This window comes from Osmia lignaria, chromosome 9 (genome assembly GCF_051020975.1).
Source record: "Osmia lignaria lignaria isolate PbOS001 chromosome 9, iyOsmLign1, whole genome shotgun sequence".
In the NCBI taxonomy this organism is placed as follows: domain Eukaryota; kingdom Metazoa; phylum Arthropoda; class Insecta; order Hymenoptera; family Megachilidae; genus Osmia; species Osmia lignaria.
The window spans coordinates 1,354,106-1,378,957 of NC_135040.1; the positions used below are offsets into that span (position 1 = coordinate 1,354,106).

Genomic DNA, 24,852 nt, shown 5'->3' on the forward strand with positions numbered 1-24,852 from the left:
TATTGAAATTAGTTAAATTTAATTTTAAGCTCACCCGTTATATGAATGGTAGTCGGGCCACGTGGTGCTGTTGACAAAAACACTAGAGAAGCGAGGGTCGCATGCCGACGCACACACAGCCGCGGACGTATACGTGCAGGCGAAATTCAATGGGCTAGTACTCATAGTTTCTCGCGAATATCTCGCAAACTAATCGAGTCCGACATATAGCTTAGAGGAAAAAAGTTGCTCAAAATGACGAATTTTACAACATATTTAAAAATCATCAAAATCGGAGGGGTAGGACCTCATCTACAAGTTTACCAAAGTAACCATTTTCCCTAGGGAAGCGTACGATGTTATTTTTCAAAAATATTTATAAGTAAATGGAAAAAATTAATTACTCAAAATAAGTGAATAAATAAATTCATATTCAGAGAAAGGAAATATTGCTAATTATTATTAATACCTTTTGTCCGTAGATAACAACTACGAAGTAGAAACAATTCCAAAGGGATATGAGATAACCATGAGGTTAACCATAAAAGCTGTGCGACCTCAGGACTTTGGATCGTTTCGGTGCGTGGCAACCAACTCATTAGGCGAAACCGACGGAAAAATCAAGCTGTACAGTAAGTATAATTAATATTCAACTTTTATCTGTAAATAATCAGATTAAATAGTCCCGGCTTTGCATGTTTGCCATAAGCAAGTGGAATATCATATGTAAAATAAAAATGATAACAAACTTTAAAAGCAAAAGAAATTACGACTTTTCATTAAAGAAAGTTAAAACAGTCATTGTATAATGACTGCAAGTTATTGAAATTAATTTGAAACACCGTCATTTTTATAAAACGACAATAAATCTTTCTTCTACTTGATTATTTTTGTTATCTAGTATTAAATTCTATTATTGTTATCGTGGTTTTTTATAAATAAATCTCTATACAGTAAACTCTCGTTATATTGCCGCGGATGAGATTGTGGGAGCAGAAAATTTTTCAAACTTCCAAATTTCCTTTAGATGAAGGAGGGGAGACAAAGTCATCTTCATAGGCTATCATGGTATAAGAGTGGTACTAATATACTTGAAAATCTGTGTCAAGGTCAAATCGTTCATGTGGCAATATAACGAGAACCTACTGTACATATATAAAGTCCTAACTGATTCACCGATTTAGAGATAATCAATGTCTAATAATAAGCCAAACCACTGGACTTAGAAATTTGAAATTTTGGGAATGGCTTCTCCTTAAAAAGTAAGCATCCACTAAGAAGGGATTTTTCAGAATTCGCCTCCCAGTGGGGTGAAAAAGGTGGTTGAAATTTTAGACCTTTTCGGTAACGGTTTGATTTAAAACATGAACTTTGGTAGAAATACGTTGTGTTGAAATCTATTAGCCACGTGTAAAACAAAACTTCGATTTTCCCTTTTTGAAGGGTTGAAACGGGGGTAGTAGATGGATTTAAAGGTAAATCAGACATTGAATGAGTCAGGAACACAACGTTCAGAAAAGTGATCTTTCTGAAGAAATACAATTTTTTTGAAATAAATGAAACGAATACACAAAAATAAATAAATTAAAGAGGCCTTTAAAAAAGCGGCGCGAAGCAAGGGTAATTGGCTAGTAAATAATAAAATTACAAATTAAATACAAAAGATTCATTTTTAATAGTTGATATAATTAAAGACTACTTTTCAATTGATCTACTTCTCAATTATTATATTATATTGCGTACTTTCATTTTGTAGCCTTTTTTGCTATCAAGTATTTTCACAAGTTTTTAAAATTAGAACGTGAGTGCTGTTTTGTTGTATTATATAATTCAGGACTGTACGACTAAAATTAAAAGATATTTCCATGAAAATATAAAAAAGGAAAGGATTACGGCCTCAATGCAGAAAATGGTGTTACGTTCCGAACAGAAATTTTTACACATTCACCATGTCCCCCCCCCCCCCCCTCTTTGTCCTCTTTTTGATGGGTCTATCCCCATCATCTTGATCCGTTGTACCTTCGACCTTGGTTAGAGGTATAAACGGAAACCATGAACATCGATGGATTGTTTTACATTCTGGACCTCCCCTGATTGAACGCAGAAACGATCTTTAATATTTCGAGATAGTCTATCTTTTCCAGACGTAATTCCGATTGTTAGCGTAACAAATTCCTTCCTCGAAATCAGCGTGGTTCCACGGTTCAAAATCACGTGTCGTCTTTGGTTCTGAGTAAACCCGAAACATCATTCGTGTGGTCCGATAATCCCGACCACTCTAAAACGTTCCTTATCAGCTCCGCGAAGATGATCGAAATTCCTTATATATACATTATAATAATACATTTTCTATTAATTCATTAAATACTGTAATATTGTATTTCCTCCACGCCGGTCAGTCCAAGATGCGAATTCAAACTTTTATTTAACATTCGTTCAAATTCAGTAATCTGTATTAATTTTGAAAAACATGTTTTCTTCCTATAACGTTAAGATCAAAACAATTTTGTAAAATGTATTATTCTTTAATGAATATCGAAATCTTTAGTATGACAGGAAGAGTAAGGGAACATTCTCGAATTAGAAAGAGAAAGATTAAAACAGAGAGAGGAGCGCACATATCCCTGCTGCACCATCGATAAGCGAATCCCGCCTCCTTACGCATCGACACCGCCGTTTAATTCGTTAGGCGCACAACAACGCAATGTAAACAATTTCGGACGAGGCCCAACCTGGTCTTCTCCGAGAGGTACAGATTGCGACACTCTTCGACGTACAATCGTGAGCAGCGTGTCGGCGGGTCCGCGAAGTGGTTCAGACACGAGTTTTGTTCCAAGTTGTTCGAAAGTAGCAAATAGGGCAAAAGACTCTATCTTCGTGTATCTGTTGGCGCAGTGCGGGGAGAATAATACTCACTGTTACACACTAGCATTTATTAATACACGATATGATAATGAATAACATATAGCATAATAATGAGTAAATTAAAAGGTAAATATATGAAATAAAAGCATTACATTACGATTGCGACTACGTGGCACATAAAGAAAAAATACCAAGAATAAACCGGAACATATATCTGTGTCGCCGCCTTACAGTGGGCCTCAACAACTAACGTCTTTTTCAAGCGGGAATTATAACCCATCTACAGTATCCATTTTACTTTCTTTTATTTTGATTATTATTTTACTCATTATTTTAATTTTCCAGTTTAATTCTATTTCTTAATAAATACATACAATTACGTAGTTTAGTTTAATAGACTTCACAATAGTTCGTGCATTCAAAATTGTGTATCGGTGTAGCAGTTCAAGGTCTGTGCGTTTTACTCTCCTTCCTCCAGAAACCAGTCAACAGGAAAATAGCAGCAATAGAAATCGGGGCTCATATACGGAGTTTTTCCACATAATCCGGTGAGTCGTTTCCATTACTCTTCCGGTTATTTTATGAATATCTTACCGAGGAATTTCCAGTAGTCAAAATTGACGTAGTCAGTTTTGATTGTAAGAGTCTTCTTCAATTGGAAATTCCTAATTCTAAATTGTATTTTATCACATGTATCTGTCTATTTCCGGCCAGTAATTGTGTGTCTCAAATTTAAATTGTTCATGAGCTAAATCCGCATTCTCGTATATTTAATCGCATTATTACATCTCATCATATTTCATTGTATTTTAATATTTTATACCTATTATCATATTTCAATATTTTATATATTTTATACTTTTCAATATTTTATATACTCTTCACATTCCAATATTTTATATATTTTATACTTTTCAATATTATATGTATTTCATTATATTTTAATACTTTTATTTTACAATATACCATTTTTGATTCATTTTAATCAAATCTAATTTTCTTTAACGTAACCTTTTGTTAGCCTCCTTCATAAATCCTATTATATTAGCGATCTGATGAAAGGGCCCCTATGGGACTAGCGTATCTCCGAACTCACAAATATTTAGTAACATTTTCTGGCTTTACGGCGTCACACGCGCGTCACGGTATCGATAATTGCATTGCTCGACTAACACACTACCACATTTCATACTCTTACACTCTTACATCAGCTGACACTTCCATACAGTAGCGTCACAATCACACGCGCGCGCGCCGCACGTAACAATGCAAAACCACGTTAATAGTTACCTCCAATTGATTCAATCAGAGAAAATAAAAGGGCTTCGCCGTAAAAAGGGAATCGTTTAGATCTGCTAAACTATTCATCAACAAAGCTTTTCTGATAGTAGTACAGTATTGATCCGTAATAAGCAACAGTTTTCTGGCTTGAAATAAGCAAATCTTTATCCCCACCTTTTCGTTTAATGTCGCCCGCAAAGTGAGAGGTCCGAGAAATGAGTGAGAGATCCGTGAAAGCGAGAAGCCGATGTTTTGGGTAATAAATTGTCACGCTCGACTGAGCAGTGACATCGGTTAGTAGAAGAAGGATGGAATATATATAATGCTTTCTCAGTCTAGCATATTTGCCTTGATATAAGCGAAATAGTGTGAGAATGAGAGGGCGTGCTATATTCTATTCTTGTTCAAAAAATAACATCCTTACTCGGCCGATCACTTTATGATTTGCCGCTACCTCGGATCTCGCACTTGTTTCTCGTGTTCTCTATCGTCCCGTTTCGAGAACACAGCCGAGCCGAATAGCCTACCTGATCCGTAATAAGCAACAGGCCAGACCCGAGCGTGTTGCTTATTACCAGGCAATCCTGTATATTTATTGAAATTATTATTAAAACATCTCATACGTAATCAATTTTTCCAATTAATAGTTTATGCACAAATAGGTGCGGAAATTATTAGGTTCAGTTAGTAACTTCTTAATTGAACTGATATGAGTAAAATAATATCCTTTTAGCAGTCAACATATAGTATTAACGAAATTCAAAAATTCAAAAAGTTCAGGATTTAAAAATTTCAGAATTCCAAAGTTCCAGAACTAAAGAATTTCAGAATTTCGAAGTTCCTGAATTAAAAAATTTCAGAATTCAAAGGTATCAAAACTCAAACATGTGAGGATTCTAGAACTCAAAAACTCTAGAATTCCAGAATTCAAAAATTTTAGTATTTAAAAATTCCAGAACTTCAGAATACGAGAATCTTACAGCTGCAGAGTTCCAAAATTCTAAAATTCAGAACAAATACACTTCCAATTAAAAATTTAATCGTATCCATTAAAATACAGTATGATTGAAAGTAACTATATGTAAGAAAAGAAATTAATTACCTTACAAATCATAATCATTATAATCCCCTAGCATTGCAACAATGTGTTTTGAAAAACTAAAGGGTATCCAGTAATGCTTCGAAATAAGCAAGTGACTCGGGACCGAACAGTTGCTTATTTCGAAGCAGGTTGCTATTCGGCTTGACTTTGTTCTCGAAACGAGACGATAGAGAACGCGAGAAACGAGTGCGAGATCCGAGGTAGCGGCAAATCATAAAGTGATCGGCCGAGCAGCGATGTTATTTTTTGAATAAAGATAGAATATAGCATGCCCTCTCATTCTCGCACTATGCTTTATTTCGAAGCAAATATACCCGACTGAGAAAGCATTACAGTAATGCTTCGAAATAAGCAAGTGGCTCGGGACCGAACAGTTGCTTATTTCGAAGCAGGTAGCTATTCGGCTTGACTTTGTTCTCGAAACGGGACGATAGAGAACGCGAGAAACGAGTGAGAGATCCGAGGTAGCGGCAAATCATAAAGTGATCGGCCGAGCAGCGATGTTATTTTTTGGACAAGGATAGAGTATAACATGCCCTCTCATTCTCGCACTATGCTTTATTTCGAAGCAAATATACCCGACTGAGAAAGCATTATATATATTCCATCCTTCTTCTATTAACCGATGTCACTGCTCAGTCAAGCGTGAAATTTATTACCCTAAACATCGGCTTCGCGCTTTCAAGGACCTCTCACTCATTTCACGTATCTCTCACTTTGCGGGCGATTTCAAACAAAGAAGAGGGGCTAGCAAGTTGCTTATTTCGAAGCATTACTGTACTTCGAATTCCAACATTTTTACGTATTAGTCACGCACTCGTGTAAAAGGTAAAATTAAATACGTTTCGAATAAAAAGTCTATTTAGTATTAATTTGCTAAGAATTCTTATCATTTGTTTCCAAATGTAATTATCACAGTTGATAACAATAGCCGAAATTTGATTATAATAGACGGATTATTTTTAACTAATTTTGTAGGGAGTGTTTTGGGATTATGATAATAGCCAATTGTTAATAACTCGATCGTACTGTACTGAAGCTTGATGTACAAAATGAAACGAATTCAGAGCAAATCAAGACACTATGAAACATTAGTACGAAGAAAAGTATCTTTCTGTACGCGAACACGGGAAACCACGTTTGATACGGAGTGGTTTGGGAGAAAAGACTCAGAAAGGAATACCAACCGTCAGCCGTAAAAGATGTTCAACCGCAGAGCCTCGAGCAAAGACACGATGAATTTCGAAATTACATGCACGAGAGGTAGAAAATGCCAAATCTGAACCAGCAGTGCAAAGACACCAGTGGAACAAACGACATTCCGCAAGAACATACAGATAGTTTCAGACCATAGTATAAAAGAACTCGTAGGAAATCAGATAGAAAATACGAAAAGAAGGAAATATTTCTATGAAATTGTATCTAGGTCAGGGAATAAAATGATCACTAAAAATCATAGTTTTAAAAGAAACAAAATAATAAAAACATGGAATTTTTCGACCAAAAAAAATTTTCTAGCATTCTCTTGACGTCCTCTACAGCTTTGTGTTACGTGCTGGTGCTTAATTTCGGTTATGGAATTGTTAATGGCTTAACCAGTGCTGTTATCAGAACTGGGAGCCTAAGAAAGTAGACGCGGAGACGATCCTACGTATGGCTAACGTAGGGAGCCGTAGGAAATGTTAGTGTTAGGTCTCGTAACTTGATTAGTGCGCCTCGAGCGGTAAAGGTACACCTTAGTTGGTTTTTCTGGACTGGTTAATATAATTGAACAGCAATGGGTAAAAAAGTTATAAAATGATTTGAATTTATTCTCCTTGATGGGACCTTACAACTGTTGAGTGTAAACTGTCGCGATGTTCAATGAAGTTGAATTCTAATTTACAATTTTTCGTGAATTGAATTTAAGAGGTTTAGTTTCGATTCCTCGAAGCAAGAGGAATCTTCTAATCCTTCTCCGGTTTTCACGAACGCGAGCAAACGGAGACGGACTACAACGATCAGAATGATGCTTAACATGTAGGAGAGGGGAGGAAAAAGGTGTTTTTTGTCTCGGGAGCGACCTGTTAGACTCGTCAGTGGAGCTGACAACAGACGATCTTTTTTTTTTTTTTTTTAAATGTACGTTTATTGTGCAAAAATAACAATAACAATATTACAAAAATAAACTTAACGTACTAAAGTTAACACTTACATCTAACTAGAACCAAGGCTCTAAAAATAGAGCACACGTCGTCTGTAACTATGTCTTAATTAAATTGCACTTAATGCTACTGTCTATCAGTGTATAAAGTTCACAATGCGCGATAACTTTGGTATAATGGTTCAATATATAGAGATGCACAATTGCTCTATATATATACCGTCTTAATATATATGCAGGTACACGAAGTTATATAGTTATACCACTATTCTGTATCACGAATATTGCCAATATAGAAGCCTTATCTAGATATTATATGTACATAAGAGAAATACAACTATATTATCTGTAATAAATCGAGTGGGGATTATGTAACCTATAAAACTTACAAAAACTTATAAAATTAGATAGGAACATGGTAATTACAATCCCCTGGTTGTTAATATAATAAATTTAGCCAATGTACTTATTTACTTAGCCACCAAAACTTCTCAGTATCATCACGATGATTATCTAATACATAAATCGTAATTTGATAACTTAATATTAAAGCGCATATCAGAATCATTTACAGATATGTTTTTACTATATAATATTTTTGTATCGTTAGGTTTCCTGTACACATGATATATAATAGGCAAATTATTTACATTCCGTATTAAATCCGAACTATCTAAATATATGAATGCTTCCGGGGGCACGTAGCCAGTCTGCATAGTTTTATTGAAGTACATTGTGCTGGGGTACGTGGAACTGTATATTAAGTTATTTTCAGAAATACTTTTGATATTTGCCCAGTGTTGCCTGATAAGTTTTAAGATGAACAAATCTATTCTGATTATCTGTGCCGCGTTATATAATGTAGGGGTATTAATATATTTCGTGTAATTTGTTTCGGGAGATCTATACATATTCATGCATGCTCGGATGCATTTCCTCTCAAAAAATCGAGCTTTTTCCATGATACTTGCATTTACATTGAATCATATCTGACATCCATAAGTTATTATGGGTCTGATCAATGTCTTATAACATAAGGTCTTGATTAATAAAATAATCTTTTCAGTCTAAAGAACGTCTTCTGCACTTTATCAATTTGAATTTTTATATATTGCTTATAATTTAAGTGAAAATCTAAGTAAACTCCTAGATATCTTACTACATTTTTGTGTGGAATTAATATGTCAGAGTTTTTCGAATCGTGGAGGTGGAACCGTTTGTAGTTTCTGCGGACATCACGATTAGCGTCTGATGACCGGGAAACGTATGGTCGGAACAAAATCGTTTCACATTTGCTTATATTTATTTTCTGCTTCCATGTACAGTAAAAGTTGGATATATGTGTTACGTCCCACCTTATAGGTGGTTATTCTACTATTACTATGTTCTGGGTTCTGCCGATCAAAACGCTAAAGCGTACCTTGACCTTCCTTGCAGGTAGTGTAGGAGTACAGGATGGAGTGTTCAATTATTAAAGATAGACATGTATGGGTCTTCAATAGATATATATCTATTCTGTCCCTGTTGTTACATACCCTTCGCCGACTTCGGGTGTTGTTCGTCGCTCGTTCGTTCTCGTATTCACTCGATGGTCATTCACACTGAGGGTCTCGGTTTTCGCTTGCTTCGCGGTTCGGACGATACACTAGACTCGCGACGCGTGGCTACGACTCGACCTTGGAGATACAAGCAGTTGGTGGTGGTCCTGCACAGCACACGGGTGCACTCCTGGATTTGGCCCAATTATGGGTCTGTTATCTCAGACCACGGCGATACACTCGTGTTGAACCGTCGGCCGAGCACTTCGTCGATGATCTTCCTGGTTTCGAGTTTAGCCTTACTCGCGGATCTACTGCGGGTCGCGAACGGACAGAACTTCGTCTCTGCTTTACGCTATCACGGAACTGGCGTACCTGCGTTGTGGCGATAACTTATACTCCCAAAAGGGGAGTAGGTCACGCTCTTTGCTTGCGAAAACCTGCAAGCAAAGGGTTTTCGCCATCGCATTCCGCGAGTTCCCCGATTTCGTATCGCGGGCGTCGCTAAGCGAAAAAACGCTGATGTTACGCGGATTCCAAAGCGAGACCTCCTTGAAATGGCGAAAGACGAAAATGGGTTATGACTAGGGACGTAACATATGCAACAAACATTGGGACTCAGACGTTGCATATACCCAGTCGAGGTGTCGAATCTCGGGTTACACGCGACGAGCAGCCAAGCGTGAACGTAGAAAAGGACAGACAGTGGCAGAAAGAGAGAGGTCCGATGATCAAAGGAAAGAGCCGAAACGTATCGGTGTGACTAATACTAATTGAATCAAAAAACTTTTTTATTTTTGACTTTTATTTAATGAAACTTGTACTAGCGCATTGGTGAGATTTTTGTGATTAAAGTGGTACCAAACACGATATAGTTTCAATTATAATTACTTGCTAAAATTGATGTTAAAAGTTGGCGAAAAGTAAAGTAGGATTGGAAATGAAAACCGGTTGCGGTGTCGGCTCGGGTTTCAAACGTTGCATATATCCAGCCGAGGTGTCGATTCTGGGCATTTAAACATTGCATATATCCAGCCGAGGTGTCGATTCTGGGCGTTTAATGTTGCATATATCCAGCCGAGGTGTCGATTCTGGGCATTTAAACGTTGCATATATCCATTCTGTGTCCGTACAAATCGTTTGTACCGTGCCGCGTTACCTATTCTACGTTCGTACACAACATGCAACGTGTTGCATGTTGCATGTTGCGTGTTTGATGTATCTTTGGTGTACAGCCTGCCTTATACATATGTAGCCGAGGTGTCAATTCTATATTGTTTATTCTATTACTATTGTTTATAAATATAATTCAAACTATATCGTGTTTGGTGTTATTTTAATCAGAAAAATCTCACAAATGCGTTAGTAAAAGTTTCATTAAGAAAAAGTTAAAAATAAAAAAGTTTTATCGTTCAATTAGTATTAGTCACACCGATATTACGGTCGGGTCATATTACACGGTTTCCTCGCCGAGCGGCTCGGTTCGGCTTAGGGGGATCCCCCGAAGTGGAATGGATAGCGATGTTGCATATATCCAGCCAAACTTTTGTTGCATATATCCAGCTTTTACTGTAATAAGAGTGGTGGAGACGGACTCTACGTGATTCCGAGGGCTTTGCTTCGCGTTGGTCACGAATTTTCTAGAAGACTGTCTATGCTGGGTGTATGTACGCATCTAACTCCAAATAAGGAAATTTCAGAGACGGGGACATAACATTTGCTTTACATTTGCTGTATCTTAATTCCATTAAGTAAAAGAAGTTGTTGTGTCAGATGACTTCCTGTTATCGATAGGTTAAATTTATTTTCAAAAGGCACATCTCCGATCACTGATGAGTAATATGAGACCAACCGTGTGATCCTAGGCCTCTCCGTTAACGAGGTACAGCATGTTCACACACACACTTGTGTATGACATGTAACCTTGTATTAGATTACGGCATATCAAATGACAAATTTTTAAATATAGAAAGGATAATTAAATTCATAAAAATGTGTAAAAAAATATATGTTATACCAATTTGAAATTTGATGATTTGATGAAAATAATTGTGCAAATATTGCAACAATATTCTTAATAAAAATTGCCTTTCATTCAGTTGAAATAATTACAGACACCGTTCGATAAGTAACTTCTTGGTAAGTAGCCATTTCGTACTGGCTCTACCCCACACGCATTACTTATGCACGTATGCACCCCCTACACTGGACCAATGACCCAAACAATCGATGCCCATAAATCCCAAACGAATATACAGTAGTGATGGGCATATTTCTGAATTGTATCGATATTTGGTATCGATACGTATCGATAACCAAAAAGTATCGATATACATCAATTGGGAATGAAGTATCGATATTATTGATATCAATACGTACAATTAAATTACAAGTGAAGTTCAGTAGAAAATGGACTATTTATTCAAATATTTGTTTTATATATGATAAACATTAATATTTTAATTTTTTTGGACGTGCATCCATTACGGGGATTATTTAGAATCTATATACAGATCTTCTGTTAACAGCTCATATCTAATTTACGTTTACATAACTACTGATCGCGACCATGGTTTAAACGCAGAGCATACCCAACACTCTAGCAGTTCGGGCCGTGCTAAAGGCGCGCTCTGATTGGCCAGTGTTTTTCGTTAATAACTCGAAAACGAAGCCTTAACCAACATTTTGGCAAAGGAAAAGGTTGTTTAGAATAAAACCTCAGCAATCATCCATCCACGGGTCCTACCCCAGTTCTGGGACACCCTGTATACGGTGGCATATGTAATTCGCATATATTTAACTTCTTCCCTTATGATTTTTTCTATAGTTGCATCAGTCATAGTTTTATTCATTGCTTGAATTTTGAAACAAACAAAAAGAAATCGAAATATCATGCATACTTGTCATTCAACGATCTTTGACTGTGCAAATTATAATTAGAATTAGGCTTAAAATTCAATTATTCTAAAAGTATCAGCCAAATTCATCACTTAGGCCTCTAGAGCCCCGACGCAAACATTAAGCGGACGAGTACTGTAGGTATAAGGTGTCTCGTTCAACTCGCACATCTTTAATTATGAAAAATGTAAATGCATACCATATTGTTTTATTAAAAAATTTTAAATATCTTCAATTATAACCAATTAAATTTCGTATTGGGTATAAATAATTATATAAAATTATAAAACAAAGTTAGTTGTATACATAAGAATATAAAGAATGTGAAATGCTAAAAAACGCTAAATATTGTTATGAAATTTATGCATAAGATGTTAAAAAAAAATTATTACTGTTACTTAACGGCCCGTTTGATACCATATAACTTTTGTGAATAATGTATTTTCCCATATTTTCAAAAATAACGGAAGTAATTAAGATAATATAAAAATTATTACAGCGGGGCTACCCTATATGTGGTCATATTGAGCAAGGAAGCAGTTGAACTGGGAGGAGAGCGTGCATTCTCATTAGTTGCTCGATAAGTAGCAAGTGCCTGAAAATTTCCGCCCCTACAATCCTGCATTTAGCAACTTATCAAATGATCTTTGTAATGAATTAATTAGTTTACAGCTTCACATTATTCATTAGCGAATATTTAATTTTCAATTGCTTATATATTTCAATAATTTTTTTCAATTTTTTATTCGTTTAGTTATGAAAAAACTCAAGCTTTTGAATTTTATAACTTTCAAATCATTCTATAGTATACAAATATAATTTATGATAATCGTATGTTATAAATGCAACAGTGACACCTACATTCAGTAGACTCTCGTTATATTGCCACGGACAGAGCTGTAGAAGTGGAAAATTTGTCAAGTTTCCGGGTTTTCTTTTAGAGAGAGAAGGAAGATAGAAGTGTATTATCTTCGTAGACTATGATGGTGTAAGAGCAGTACTAGTATGATTGAAAATCCGTGTGAAAGTCAAATCAGTCACATGACATATGTATAACTGCAACAGAGTCCACTGCAAGCAAATCAATATAAAGGCTATCTAACTTGTTAACTTGTCTTGATAATGTCGAAATCTATATATTAAAAAAATTGATGAATTCTATTCCGAGTTCGTGCGGCAGTTCTATCCGCCCGATTTGCATTATTTGTTTTTTAAATGAAAGATATTCTTGTGTAGATAACGCAACAAGCATTGGAATACATCTACCTTTCGCCCCTCTTAAGTTATACACTCAAACGTGATTTTTCTGTGATTTTTCTGGAATTTCTCTTCACTCAAAGCTTCTTATCTCCGGTTCTAATTGAGGTACGGTGTTCATTTTTGTTTAAGAACACTCATTAAATCAAGCTCTTCCATTTCAACTATTGACCAGTTACATTGGATGACTTGAAGCAGAGTTAGGCGCGCACAACAAAGTTGAATTTCAATTTTTCTAATAATCTATTTAAAAATTGATGTTTGAATGCAAATTGTTCGCACGGGTCAACTAGTAAAAATTACATCAATCGTTTCCTCGGTTAAAATGATAAAAAACAAATTTCTTTGTGAAACAAAAAATTTAAAAGATATATGATAGAGCATTACATAACGTGTTACTGAAAGAGTATTTTAATGGTTGCTTTTCATTGTATTATATATTACCTATAAACTAAAATTATTTTAATTCTCTATAATTTTGACTCCATTTGTTAGTAATGTTAATAACATTTGAAAATTTATAAGTAGACCGGATGTTAATACATGTATAGCATACCAAGCGTGTAAAAATTATGTAAGCTACATGGTACTTATAAAAAGTGGAATAAATTGTTCAGAATGTGTAAACTATGCAAAATATGCTCATTATATTTTAAATCATCTGGAAAAAAAAATTATTTTATGAAAACATATACTTATATAAACATCCACAGTCTATTTACCTGTATTACATTATTGCAACATTGCACTGGACACATTTGTATCTTCTGTTTATTCTCTTCCTCCGATGTTTGACAAAAATTATTGCATGCATAAATTTTCTTTAAATTCTTAAGCTTTCTACATTGCATGAGGAAAACGTTTAGCCCCGAGTTTAAGATCGTCTATTGATTTTCTGCCTCCTGAATGTGGTCTCGTTTTATGTACCTTTCAACAGTTTATGTAATTACATTTAAGCGAAAATTGCTCACTGGGAATCATTTTTCTTTTCTTTTGATAACATAGTATGATAGTTTAATATTTTACATTGGTATGGTTACACTGCGATCACTGAATTTAACATTCTTAGATTTACTCTGGCAGGATTACGTAAAATATAAAGTAATTATAATTACTAAAACTATATTAAGAAATTTTAGGACCTTAGAATCTTAGTCTTCTAATTTTCTAATTTTAGAATTTCAGAATTTCAGAATCTTGAAATTTCTGAAATTCTTTTTAGGATCCTAGAATTCCAGAATCTTAAAATTTTAGAGAAACCTAGTCAGATCTCCGATTATACACTTATATTGATTATGAAAATTTATATAAGTTGCGAATAACATGTGTATTAAAAATTCGTCTTTAAAGAGTTAAGATCAGCCATTAATTCTAGAACTTCCGAGTCTGGAGTCGTTATGCGAAAACCCAAGGGGGAGTTCCTCGAACCTATACTTTCTTCTACATTTTCAACCTAAAGTCATTTTTTTTAAAAAGAAGATGTAATACCATTAAAGTATCTTCTGTCAGCACATTTCAGTTATCGAACAATGCAATTCGTGTCAGAACATACCTTTGTTACTTCGTGTTCAAAGAAACACTTAGGTATTTGGTTCTTATTGGGCCACCCTCTATACATTAATTTACTATAAATATTTATTATTTCTTGAATAAAGAAACGTAACCAATTTCGACCAACGTGACAGAATCTGAATAAAAGATCAATTTTCCAGCTTCATTAAAATGTATGAAACGTTATTTTCTTCGAGGTTTTTGAACTTCATTCTATTAGCTATACATGACTATGATTATCTTACAAGCGAAATTGTAATGGTGTATAAATATCATTATTTTTTATATGTATAGTCGTTATTCAATTTGTAATTTATGTACGTTTCTTAAACATTTCTCGCAGCCAGCTAACTTGGAATGTTTTTCAAGTATATAATTTCAATGGCAACTGACGCATTATAAACTTGAACACCCAAGTCTTAGAATTTATGGGTGATATGTATGCAAGTATATACTATGCTCCGCACATAGTATATATGTACTATACATATGTATATCTGGCTGTTGCATAATGAGGAGACCTCCCTAAATTTTCTGGTATCTTTTTCTATGCTGTCGTCTGCATGTGTCGATGAAGGATTCCTTGAAGCAAGGATAATATTTCAAAAATTTTTCACAGTTCAGTTACACAAAATTTCAAACCTCTTGAAACATTTGATTCTTTGATTCAAGAAATTATAAAATTGTACATAACTGACTGAGTTTATACCTTTTTATTGTATAACTTTTATGAAATTTGGCAACATATAGCATAAATCAAAAGTCATCAAATAACTTAAAATTATATTTGTAACCTCTTTTTTAAAATATTTTTTTTTTTTTAATTAAAATTCTACAATGTGACTCATGGAGATTTTTTCGAATTACCTATGTATCAAAAATTTTATCATACAAATGACTGTCGTTTTTTTTTTTAAATAAAATGGTATAATTTTGGTTCGTTATAAAACTTTATAACCTTTCATGATAATTTTCCAAAATCTATACAAGCTCTAAAAACAAGAACAAAGCGAAAATTGGATTTAAAGAACATATTAATTTTTCAAAGCTCCTTTTGATTGTTGCATCAATCTTTAATCTTTAATTCTTTGTTTATCCTTGCTGTATTTATTTTTTTTAAACAAATGTTTTCATTTATAAAACAATAGACTTTATAAACGTTGCAGAAATAACATGTTTAATTTTGCTTTTCAAACATAATGACAAATAACAATTGATTTTCGCTCCTTATAAATTATATGATATGTGGTAACAAGAGTTTTATCACCCTTGAAAAAAATTTCATATGATTTCAACAGATTTTTCTATTTCATGTTATTTTTTATAACAATCATTATGATTTTGAAATTTCTTAATAATAAGCGAACTATAAATGCACATGGTTGTATTAGGTTTACCGAAAAGTTCTGTCCGTTTTTGAATTAAAAGAAAGCAATACATTTTCAATACATGTATTAATATTTACTGAACAATATAATTTCCTTGTTACTAATGATCTTTTCCCAGCGTGATGGTAATTTGTGGATTCCATTTCTGTAAAATGACTTATCTTTGGAAACTTGAGATGACATTATCGAACAGAACTTTCCGATAAACTTAATAATTCCATAGAAAGCTGTCTTCATAATAAATCGCTTCAAAAAGAGGTGTTTTTTATTCTTTCTGTCTTATTTTTTCTATTATAAAAATTATTACATCTTAAATATTTCCTTGACAATTGTATATAATAATTATAGTATACGTTGCGTGTTATGATTTTTAATCATTGGGTTGACTGTACCACTCTGCTAAGCGTAATTGATGTAAACGCAAAAATGCAAAAAGAGATCGATGGAACAGATCGGCACGTAGCTGCTTACATACGTCTTTTTCCTACACTACCATCAAAAACTTTGGAAACACTCTAAAAAATTACAATTTGTTGAAATCATGAAAGAAAGTAGTGAAGAGTAATTTTCTAAAACGACAAAATCACATATCTTAATAAATTAATTTGTATAACTTCTCAAAAAACCTCAAGTCATTTGGTCCAATTTTAAATGAGGTATTCTGTTTTAAAGAGTGTTTTCAAACTTTTTGACGGTAGTGTATGTCAGATATATCAGATTTATTTATTTATTTACCTTACAACAGCAGCTAAGTAATGCAGGTACATAAAACTTACGTAGGCAATTATGTGAATATACGCAATAGATACAGCTTCCGGCTTTGTGGATAAGATAAAACATAACACAGGTATCCAAATTGCTCATTACTCGAAATTTGTAGAAATTGCAGATACGTCAATTAAATTTAGCAGGGCAATATAGTTTGATAATATAATTACATTAATTACTAATGTTTAGAAATTCATTAGGTTTTTATTTATGGATTGTATGGACGAAATTCTAATTGTATTCATAAGTTATCATATTCAGCCTTAAAAGTAATTAATTATTAATTCTTTCGTGCAAATGACCATTTCATCACATTTTTTATTTTTTCATTTTGGTAATCTTTGATCATTTTTACTTTGTAATTAATGTACACATATTAGATTTAATTATTTATAAGTGCTTAATGTAATTGAACATCTTTTAATATTCTTACTCAAAATTCCAAGACACTTGGAAATGTGGGTAGTAGTTACTAAAGTTACACAACACACTGTAGTTACGATCTTGCAGTCCTCTCTAAAACTTACGAATTCCAAGTTTCACCCTTTCGTTCTTACCCTCGTGAAGCCGTACAATACACGTGCTTGCAAGGACTCTCGTGCGGTGCACACAAATGTTTCATACATTGCACAGTTTTATTACCTGATTGTATCGCAACGTATACCATTCAAATGTATTGTATCATTTATTGTTCGAGTGTTATGAATAGCAAAGCCATTGAGGCGAATTAAAATTGCCACGTTACGTAATCATTCCTTTCTCCATTTTAGTGTAGCACCTATTATAATGTGTCATGTTACCATTCATTCTAAGGAGGCATAGTAACTGTTTGTTCACAGTATTTCCTATATTTTACAAATATCATACTCTGGTACTTGCATTTATTAATAACAAGTCTTAATTTCTAACTCTTATTAATCTCATTTATTAACAACAAATATATAAAATCAAAGTAAAAGCTGACTAGCAAATTAATTCAGAATTAATTTGTAGTCTTAATTGGTAATATAAACTGTTTTACGAAATTTCAAAATTTTACTATCCTTAAATAATTAATGTTTGACACCAAGCATAGTTGAGTTTCTTAGGGAAAATGGTAAGGTAGAGAAAAAAGGTCCTACTATCCACATAAAACCCCATATTAGTAGAAAAATTTTATTCAATATTTATTCTATTGTTAGTTTGTTTTTATATAGTAAATAGTAAACTCTATTTTCCCATCTTAAAATGCCCTAAACTTTGCGGAATCCATCCCAATAATAGAACCTAATCTTTCACAATTTATCAGATTAGGTTAGGTTAATAATGAGAGAAATTAACTCTTATAACCTAATTTCTTACATTCAATTGTAATTCTAGTACACAACTTGTTCTTAAATATTACATCTTTTGGTATCTACATTAATATTCACATTGTTTATTCCTAATTTTTTAATCCTGGGACGGTGAACCATGGAGGGAGCCCCAATTTTTATTTAATTTTGTATATTATATTATTTTCATTTTTAAAATTTTACACCATTCCTTTAAAAATTATTCTTCTAATATATAAAACCCGTTTGTTTAAAAATTATATATTTAACTTTAAGTTAATATCCTTGTATATGTTAGTAAACAAGTAAAACTTCCACGACATTAGGTACTCAGCGTGATGGTCTTAACAACATATTAAAACACCATTGAGATTGGAGAGGACCTTTTTAGAAATATTTACCATAAATTATGCGAATTAACAATACTACAATTCCTTACAAGATTACTTCTTTTATTCCAGTAGCCATCGAAGTTCTCGACGTAGAAACGAAAAAGTGTTAATGCAGCACAATTAAAATAATGAAGCTTTCAGCCATTTGTTCAAGGATAATTGCACAACAATTTCATAATTACACAACTTTTCTGCTTATCAGAAATCCTGCCCTTCGTTATCGCAACTTCTGTTAATTACACGGGTCTGCAGCTACTCGATAATATCGAATCAGTGGAGTCCCACTTGAATTTTGTTGATGAACTCTGAGTAGCTTAGTTCAACCTTTCCAAGCCGCCCTATCACGGTTAATTAATCCAACTTCAAATCGTAGCTGCATTTCCTTCGTGAAACATAAGCCTTTCGTCAAGTTAAACGTCTGAAAGGGATTATTTTTCGCTCGAGTTGGTAACAATAGACACCGATTGACCAGTCACTTTACATTTACTTCATCAAAAAGTTATTAGCAATATAATATAATTGATTTTCTGATAACTATCTGTTCTTAATTCTCACAACACCTAATTACCTACAATGCTTGTTCTGAGTACTTCAAAATTTGTACTTGTTCATGCTAATTAATTGTTATGTGATTTAAAACAAAGTTATCGCCTCATATCTCTTTATTTTCATACATTTTCTTTTGTAATATTCTATTTATTGCAACATTTATTTTATATTTAACTCCTTCACTGATCGTGAGGTTGCTTATGTCTATTGTTTAAATTATTAATCTGGTGTCTGATTATGGTAAATTATTATTTAATGTTAAATGAAAAAACTTTATTTTATATGAGTATATAATTGTGGAATACATAATATTCAAACGCAAAGAAAAGAAAATAATATGTTAGTAATTATAGTTCGCAATAAGTTAATGCACACGCTTTGCCATATTGTACAATATATAAAACACGTAGAGAGAATATAAAGAGCGCTCTAGGTTGCGGTAGCACGCAGATACCGCGAACATCCTTCACTTAAGATTTCCTAAATATCTTATTAATATTTTAACATTTTTCTTAGAAAAACTGTTCCAAATTTTTTTAATCAAATTGTTTTATTAATTTAATGTTATTTAACATTCATAATAAATGTAATATACACGTAAAATGACTGTAGAATATTTTACAGTAACTGTATTTAAAAAAAATACAATTAGCTAAAGTAAAGTGATCACAACTTACATATATCAAGTGATCTATTGGATTTTTTGTTAACTTTGATAAAATAGTAAATAATTCAAACATTTTTTGTTTATTTTTCTTATTGCTCATTTAATTTACATTTTTATATTTTTATAGCTAGTTATGACTTATATTTATCAATCACAAAGACATCTCTGATCTACAATTTAAAAAACAGTACCTATGATGTACAGTATCGAGCGAAGTACAATAGGCTTCCGTAGAGAAAAAGCGATATAGGAAAAGCAGGAATTTTCAAAATTCTAACTTTGTGAATAATATTAAGAGTAATTTAGAAAAAAGGTTTCAGTTGCTGGACATAATAAAATTTAGTATAGAAGTAAAAAATATGAATAATAATATAAACGTAAATTTAAATTTTCCCGTGTAAATATTTGCACAGTGACTATACAAAGTGTTCCGCAACTCCTGTAACTCCCAGAAATGGGGGATTGCTGGGGTGATTCTGAACAACATTTTCCTTTACCAAAATGTCGTTTGAAGTTTTGTTTTTGAGTTATTAACGAAAAACACTGGCCAATCAGAGCCACTGGAGCGTTGGCTCTCAACCGCGCTCGGTCGTGGTCGTGAACAAACGCATTGGCACAGCGTGGGTATGAAGAGAAGTGTGCGATAAATGTTACATCGTCTTAAATTAAGAACAATGTGGAATTATTTGTTATTCATGAGTAACGAATTTATCGCACGCTTCCCTTGATATCCACGCCAATGCATTTATTCATGACTACGACTAGCCCGGTTAAGAGCCAACGCTCTAGTGGTTGAGCGCGCGCCCTACGCGCGCTCTGATTGGCCAGTGTTTTTCGTTAATAACTCAAAAACGAAGCTTCAAACGACATTTTGGTAAAGGAAAATGTTGTTCAGAATCACCACAGCAACCCCCCATTTCCGGGAGTTACGGAACACCCTGTATATGACAGGTTAAGGCAGGTTTTCCTATATGCATCGATCGCAAGCGTCTGTGTTCGGTGGATGAGCCTGTCCGATTTTTTCTACTGACGATAAATTACGCATGTTACAAAAATATAGCTGCAAGTCAGTAGAAAAAATCGGACAAGCTCGTCCGCCGGACGCAGACACATGAGATCGACGCATATAGAAAATTCTGCCTTTACCTTTCCCCAGTTTCCCTGGCGGAAGTCTATGGTGACTGACATTGTATATGTACAACTTTCTATGTATAATTTATAATTTATTATCATTATTATTATTTACGAGATAAACCTTCTTATAATTGCAAAGAGAAGGTATGATAGAAATTTTTGGAATAACCCAATATATTATTTTTACCTTCAATACTTTTGCTTAACACTTAAAATTCCATTAGAATCCATCTCCTATATTATCAGAAATTTTTTTATTTATTTTGTTACGTGCGGAGCAGGCGTAGTGGTAGGTGACTAGTCTGCGGATTGATATGATCCGACGCAACGCTTAAACACCTTCTTTGTGAAGGAAAGATATTATAGGATTCGGATTCGGATTCGGTCTAGACTTATACAAGCCGCTCGCTCGTTGGTTATAGTAGGACTTGTAAGTCAACCATCCCTTATTTTTTTTGTTCTATTCGGCTAATATTGATAACCGAGCTATTCTATTTTCTATCTGACCAAATATTAATAACGTACAAAATGTCCTTATCCAACCACACAATGAACACAAATTCAAGTAATCCCGATTTAAACGTTACAAACACGATGCTAACATAAATGGCAGAATGCTTTACCTTACAATACGGTACACTAAATATACCTTTTTTCGATGGAAAGAATATACCATTAAAAGACTTCCTGCAAGACATTCAAAACGGTGCAGTTTACGTACCACCGGCTAGCGAAGGAGCATATGTTAGAGCAGTTATAGGCAAATTACAGGGATCCGCCCGCGATAGTACGTACGGAAAAACATTTGGCTCGTTAAACGAATTGATTAAACATTTAAAAACTAAGTTCGCTCCAGGAAAATCTTTAAGGAACTATCAACATGAAATAGTAGAAAAACTACGAATGCGGAGAGACGAATCCGTAAGTGATTTCCACGATCGATTAAATATTTTAATTAGTGGTGCTCGAAATGCGTGGTAAAGAGGTCGAACCTATGATACGTCCTGTATTAGAGTGTGCTTGTGATGCATTTCTCCGAGGTTTGCCTGACGATATGGCGCGTTATGTTGATGCACGAAATCCTAAAGATTTAGATGAGGCAGCAAAATATGCAGTCCGATTTGAAACCCGCATAAAATCCGGAATATTTTCTTCTCGTGATGAATCCAACAGATTATTTTTGTCTCGACAAAACGAATCATACCAAAATTCTCGATCAAATTCTCCTAATCAACATGCAACAGAGACACATTTTTCCACTCATCGTAATCGATCTCGAAGCCCAAGTCCGATTCCCCATAGAATTACCGAAATTTCAGAATCACCAACGGGGATCCTCAAATCGCCACGAAATACTTCCGAACAATATAAATACCAACAACCCAACCTTCCTCAGTACCCACCTCATCCATATTTTCCTTACCCACCTTATTACCCAATGCCTTATCCTCCTTATTATCCACCAAATCCGTATGACTCCCGTAGTCCATATAACTCTTATTCCGCTAATAGTTTCCAGTATCAGACGACTCCCTCGGGACCTCCGCGAAGTCCAAGCCCGGGTCCTCACACACCCTTTACACCGTCAAACTCAAGGTTAGAACAGCGAAAACCTTCTCGTTACAACGACAATAGATCCACTTCACCGAATCGTGTTCGTTTCTCCTCACCACAACCTCAATCGTCATCCAACTCAGATTTAAACTCCAGAGTAACTTTCCAGAAGGACGCGACGGAGGGTTACCAAGATCCAATGCGTCATCCAACGGTACGACATTTAGAGAGAAACCAATAGTATTAGATATACATTCTCGTCGCGACTCACCTCTTATCAAATTATCCGCGGACGAACTCAGGTCAAAAACAGCCACATTTTTAATAGACACAGGCGCAGACATTAATCTAGTTAAATTGAAAGCCTTGCACGAGGATCTGACAATAGATATCCACGATTCAACCGAAATGTCAGGAATTACTTCAGAGAAGGTTGAAACTTTAGGAACAACCACAATAACAATTTTAGGCCAACCCGTAAAATTTCACGTAGTAAGATCATCATTTCCAATCAGTAGTGACGGAATTCTAGGAAAAGACTACCTGAGACAAGAGCAAGCTGAAATTTCCTTTGCACACAACACGTTAGTAACGAAAAGTGAGCCTATCAAACCCTTTCGTTTTATTGGTGAAAATCCTCCAAAAGAAAAGCCACGGCACTACAAACCTAGAGTTTACCGAATTCAAAGTCGATCGCGACAAGCAATAGCCATAGATACAATTGATTGTGATCTAAAAGAAGGTTACCTTCCTTTGCTTCAAACCAAAGATGGAATATATATTGGAGAAGCAGCCGTAAACGTCAATCAAGGCGTGTGCCATATTCTCGCGATAAATACTTTAAACCAAGATGTAGAAATAGAAATTCCACCACAAGAAATTTTGCCATTCAAATATCATAATTTCCCTGAAGAAAAAGAACGCCCCAACTTAGATTCGGAACACGAGAATCGACCAGAACCGCTAGACCGCGTAACAGAAATTTTCACCACACTCCGTTTAGATCATGTAAACAACGAGGAAAAGGAACATGTAATTGAGTTAATCAAGGAATTTCCAGAAATATTTCATCTACCAGGTGACAAGTTAAAATCCACTCCGTTGATACAACACCCAATACATACCATAGACGACGTACCCATTAACACTAGACAATACCGTTTTCCCCCAATTCATCAAGCTGAAATAGAGCGTCAAATCACTACAAAGTTAACCGCAGGAATAATAACTCCTTCAAATTCTCCTTACAATTCACCACTATGGATAGTACCGAAGAAACCTGATTCCAAGGGAAATCCAAGGTGGAGAATGGTAATTGACTTTCGGAAACTTAACGAAAAAACGATAGGCGATGCATATCCATTACCCAACATTGTGGACATTCTAGACCGCTTGGGCGAAGCCAGATATTTTTCCACCTTTGATCTTGCAAGTGGATTCCAGCAAATTGAAATGGATCCGAAACATCGTAGCAAAACCGCATTTACAACACCTCACGGTCACTACGAGTACATTCGTATGCCTAAAGAGCTCAAGAATGCTCCTGCAACATTTCAACGGTTAATGGATCAAGTATTGCGCGGATTACAGGGTATAGAAGCTCTAGTATACCTCGATGATATTGTAGTTTACGCGAAAAATTTGGTAGAACACGGAAAGAAAATTCGGCGTCTATTTACGCGATTAGGCGAAACAAGGTTAACTCTTCAACCGGACAAATGTGAATTTCTGAAAACCGAAATAACCTATTTAGGACATATCATTAGTTCCAAAGGAGTAAAACCGGATAAAAAAAAAATAATCGCTGTAAAGAATTTTCCTCGACCGCAAAACGCAAAGAACATAAAACAGTTTCTAGGACTTACAGGTTACTATCGTCGATTCATAAAAGATTTTGCCGCAAAAGCCAAGCCATTAACGGAATTATTAAAGAAAAATAGCAAATTCATTTGGGGAAACGAACAAAAACAGAGTTTCAAAACTTTACGTAAAGCATTGTGCAAGAGCCCTATACTGCTATATCCAAACTTTGACAAACCATTCACTTTGACGACAGACGCATCTGACTTTGGAATAGGCGCAGTACTTAGCCAAGACGTAGACGGACACGACTTGCCTGTAGCTTACCTCTCAAGATCGTTAATGAAAGCAGAACAAAATTACTCCACCACAGAAAAGGAATGTTTAGCAGTACTGTATGCCGTATTACATTTCCGACCATACTTATACGGAAGAAAATTCACCTTGGTTAGTGATCACGAACCCTTGAAATGGATAGACTCTATAAAAGATCCTGGACAAAGATTAGTGCGTTGGAGATTAAAATTGCGCGATTACGAGTGCGATGTCGTCCATAAACCCGGCCATTTGAACATAAACGCTGATGCACTTTCACGGAATCCCATTAAAGAATTAGATGATACAAGTTCAGATTCAAGCTCAAAGAAAACTTCCGATAGTGAATCGGAATGTG

At 34.5% G+C, this 24,852-nt stretch overlaps 1 protein-coding gene across 3 annotated transcripts in view; it reads left to right on the forward strand.

The window, feature by feature from the left end:
- The window catches only part of LOC117609913 (neurotrimin), a 508,787-nt gene that overhangs the window by 439,201 nt on the left and 44,734 nt on the right, over positions 1–24,852 (forward strand). For all 3 annotated transcript variants that reach the window (XR_013062667.1, XM_034336671.2, XM_034336672.2), the window contains exon 7: positions 462–611. Coding sequence is in view for 2 of the 3 variants with exons in the window: in XM_034336671.2 (XP_034192562.1) it covers positions 462–611 (150 nt within the window). In the remaining variant the exon portion in view is untranslated. The remainder of the gene's footprint in view (positions 1–461; positions 612–24,852) is intronic.